Source organism: Pygoscelis adeliae, unplaced genomic scaffold (genome assembly GCF_000699105.1).
Source record: "Pygoscelis adeliae isolate BGI_AS28 unplaced genomic scaffold, ASM69910v1 Scaffold174, whole genome shotgun sequence".
In the NCBI taxonomy this organism is placed as follows: domain Eukaryota; kingdom Metazoa; phylum Chordata; class Aves; order Sphenisciformes; family Spheniscidae; genus Pygoscelis; species Pygoscelis adeliae.
The window spans coordinates 2931928-2936117 of NW_008824676.1; the positions used below are offsets into that span (position 1 = coordinate 2931928).

At 48.1% G+C, this 4190-nt stretch overlaps 1 protein-coding gene across 1 annotated transcript in view; it reads left to right on the forward strand.

Annotated features, from left to right (window-relative positions):
• The window catches only part of MYO5B (myosin VB), a 121742-nt gene that overhangs the window by 52594 nt on the left and 64958 nt on the right, over positions 1–4190 (forward strand). Inside the window, exon 15 of the mRNA XM_009323124.1 lies at positions 3859–4008. Coding sequence (XP_009321399.1) covers positions 3859–4008 — 150 coding nt within the window. The remainder of the gene's footprint in view (positions 1–3858; positions 4009–4190) is intronic.

A 4190-nucleotide genomic window follows, 5' to 3' on the forward strand; every position in this document is an offset into this window, starting at 1 on the left:
ATCTGCGCTCTTCCAAACCACTTCAAAGCCTCCCCCAGCACGGGCCAGCTTGTTAACTTGCATTTATTTTTTTGCATTACAAATTTTGAATCCCCCCTGCATATTGCAAGCAGACGTGTCGCGTATCCAGATTTCTCCGCTTTGTGCTACCCTCCCTTAGGTTTACGGCTGGGCGTGACCTTCCGAATGCCACCCTAAATAAGGAGTGTGATGAGAGGGAAGGGAGGAAGTATTATTTTTAGGAGCCTTTTAAGCAGGAGTTGGCTCTTGCCAAAGTAAGAGAGATGAGAATGGGCAATTAATTGAGTGTTGTCAGTGGCTTGCCCTCCGTCTAAGCAGTGAATTCACACGAAGATGGCAAGCTGTGCAATTTTCTCATCCATGGGGGTAGTTGCGAGTCTAGTAACTGTGGAGCTGGGCTTTAATAACGCCCAAATCAAGATCTCTGTGTGTTTGGGAAGCTCACGGCTTTTGCAGGGTAAGAACTGGGCATAATTAGAGCTTATTAGAAACGCCAGGTAACCTGCAGGAATAATTGATGCTGTACGATGAATTATTTAGCCAGTGCTGAACTTGCTGTTGGAGGTAGTGCTGCAGAACTGGCGGTGTCTGATAGGGATTTCTGTTTGACTTCTCCCCGCAGCCTCTGAGGAGTAGGTGCAGAGGAGAGCACTGGGGTAGTGTGTTTGTAGAGTGGGGAGAACGGTGCCACCTGCAACTCATTCCTTAAAAAAAGAAATTAAAAAAAAAAAAGTGGAAGTGGGTTTATTAACAGCATCACCTCCTCTTGTCTCCCTCATATATAAGGACATAATAAAACATCGGAGTGGGCTGGGCTTTGGTTTAATAGCAACTGGTTTGCTTGGCCTTAAAACATGGAGTTTCTTAAGCCATTAATGTGCATGCCTCAGGACCAAAGATTTGGGCTTATTCGGCCTGGAAACTAAGCTAATGCTCCTTGGGATCAGGCGTTTAGGACCTTGTGAATTCACGGTGGTGGCTCTGGAGGAAACACCCAAATCTGCATTTGTGATCCAGCTTGAAACACTCTCAAATGCGCTTGGCTCTGAGAATCTTTGGGTGATAGGTTGATGAACTTCTGCCTTTGAGCCCTTTCTTTAACGATGTGGGAATGTGGGAGCGGTGGCTGTCGTCAGCCCGTGCCGATGCCGAAAAAAAAAGAAGAGCGGCGCTTCCGTTGGCAGGAACATCCTCAGCCTCCTCCTGCAAAGCCTCCAAAACCGGATCTTCTGCTGTTGCTTTCGCTAACCCCGTTGGCCAGCAGATTCAGTTTTCCTGATTTATTTTTTGTTTGTTTTGTTTTCCTTTCACCTGCCATGTGACCTCTACAGGTATAAATTACATACCTGTATATAATTATTTTTTTTCTTTTGCTGTAAAAAGCAACCTGGTTCCTCTGAACTGAAAAGAGCAGCAGTGGCAATGCTGAGTCTGCCACTCAAATGTGCTAATTTGACTAAAACTTAAATTTGTGCTGCAAAAGGCTCTGCCGTGAGGACTTTGTCCCGTACTCAGGATCAGGCCTGCGTACAGTATTCACTACGTTCCTCTTTGTATTCCCACTACGGCGATACACGGGGCAAGGGGGGGAGCGCTGTCAATTTAACACGGCAAGGACTTCAGCACCTCTCCGTCAGCAAGTGCATCGCTGATGAAGTGCTCCCACCAAGGCAGAATTGCCTTCTGCTAATTAGAATGCAACTACTGCTGTCAACAAGATGGTGAAAGAGACTTTCTAAAGTGGCTAATGAGTTTTGTTAGCGCTGGTCAGCTAAAACAGTTGAGAGTTGATGTTCTTTGAATTAAGGAAACTGATTTGAATACCGATCGAAAGCATACGGGCATGCTGTTAAGATATTATATTCCAGTTCTCTATAATTACAAATAATGCACCAATGGTTTTGACTCTGCCAGTTGGGAAGGAGGGATCTGTCTTTCTCGCTTACCCCCCAGCATCCGTGGAATAGATCCTGGGCTGCTAAAGGTGATCCCTAGTTTTGCATTACGCAAGCTGAAAGCTCACCTCTGAGATTCTTGTTGAGCGTTTGTGCAGGAGCAAGTACTCCTGTTATTAATAGCAAGTGGACAGAGGGGTCGATGGCACTCCCAGCTGTGCATTGAGAAGATATTTTGAAACCTGAAATTACAGCCGGGGGTTTTACCGCATTGTCAAGCACGAGATAGTAAAGTGGAGCCTGTGTTGGATGTCTTCCAGCCCCAAGCACGTGCCACCCAAACGTCCCGTGTTTGCAGGAGGCAAAGTAGCCGAGACAGTGACATGTCATCAAAGTACAACAGCTGTCAGGATGTCTTTTTTTGGGATAGAGGGTTAGGCAAAGAAAGTGCGAGCCTTTATTCTGGTAGGAGTTGAGTGAGCTGCAGAGATAAAAATAAAAGCTGTGAGCGTGAAGCAGATCCTTAGCAGGTGCTGTCTTGGAGTCTGCAAGCAATTTGTTAATGCAATGCAAACAGTTTCCTTTCCATGTTGGTATTTAGGCTGCTGTGCTAGTAAGCTGTGTGAACAGCCTGCGGGACCGGGGCTGGAAATATTCCTGTCTCAGTCCAGGGATGTGGCAGAGAGCCGAGGCAGCCCTTTACGGCACGGGGCTGTCCATTAATGTCCATTTAAGTGGCAAACCCCCACACTCTTCTTGGGATCTTACTGGAAGATTGTGTTTCGGAGGAGCCTGGGATGGAGGGAAGAGCGCTGTGCAGTGCACCGCTGCCTCGTGTCGGTGTTTTCATGCGGACGTGTCGGGCACGGCGTGCCACGGACAAGGGAAGCGTGATGCCGGTGCCCTCTGCCACGGATGCTCCAGAGCGGGTGTTGCTGGTGGTCTGCGTGCTGCTGGGGTGGCATCACGGGTGCTTTGGCAGCGTCACCGGGCTGGAGCCCAGCTCCGCTTGGTGATAAGTGAAATCCCGCCTGGTGACAGTGGTTTTTCTTACATGTAAGAATTTACTGTTTGAATGTAAGCACAGCTGTAGCGGAAACCAGCGTGGGTGCGTAGCTGGATTTGAGACGTGAAAATTTAACAGCTCTGCTAAACAGACCAGATTTATTGTGACTTACTTAGTATTCAAGTTCCCCAGCCTAATGCAAATTTGAAGATGCTGCCCCTTTAAAAAAAATAGCATTAACTGCATTTGCCAGCTCACCTGTTCTCCCATTTATGAAGCGGAAGTGTTGCTGCCGGCTTGTCAGAAACCCCAGACTTCAGGGATCTGAGGAGCTAAATGTGGTGCTTTCAGGGCTGCAGAATGGCGGTCCTGCTGTTGCCTTGCTCGTTCACGCTGAAACGCAGGTAATTAGCGAGGAAGTGCTGGTGTCTCTTAATTGTTCGGAGAAGCAGGGGTGCCTCTAGGGCTGTGGTGGGAGTGGGCTCATGTGGAGTCCTCACGTGGAGACCGCGTTCCTGAGGGACACGCTGTGTGGGCAGCATCCTTGCTGCCATCAGGACTGAATGAGTAGCTCGAAACGAAGCCTGGGAGCAAGAGTCGCTTCACGTTCAGGAGGTTTTGTGCCTTGGACATGTCAGTGATGCAGCCTTTCAGCTAGCCATCCTCTTTTTTTCACTTGTTTGATTTAATGTGCACATTTCAAGGTTTGATGAAGTACAAAACAGAATGGCTGATGGTCCTGCTGACGTGGTTTATGTAGGCAATGCTTCTTGATTTCACTTTATTGCCCTTTTTTCCCTTCCTGCTTTAAGATGGTGTCACGGTTTAATGCTCCAGGACAGATGGGGAAACAAATGACCGGAGCAATGCGATTTGGGTGGGTTCATTCAGCAAAGAGCAGGGCCAGAGGTGCTCAGATGTCGTCTTTTGTTTTAGTATCAAATGGTAGCAGACTTATTCCAAGATGAGAAGGATGCTGCACCCACCACTTCCATGGGAAAGGGAACATCCAAAATCAGCGTCCGTTCTGCCAGACCGGTGATCAAAGCTGCCAATAAGGAGCACAAGAAAACGGTGGGACACCAGGTAACGTACGATATGAGCGGGTCGGTCGACGGCAGGGCAGTGGGGCAGGTGAATCCGGATACATTTTTACGGTTCAGATCTTGTTTCTTCACTTTGAAGCAGAGATAAATAAAAAGCTGTTGGAGGGGGAAGTGAGGAGACCTTCCCGTGACCCATGTTGAGGATGGGAACAGTTTGGCTGT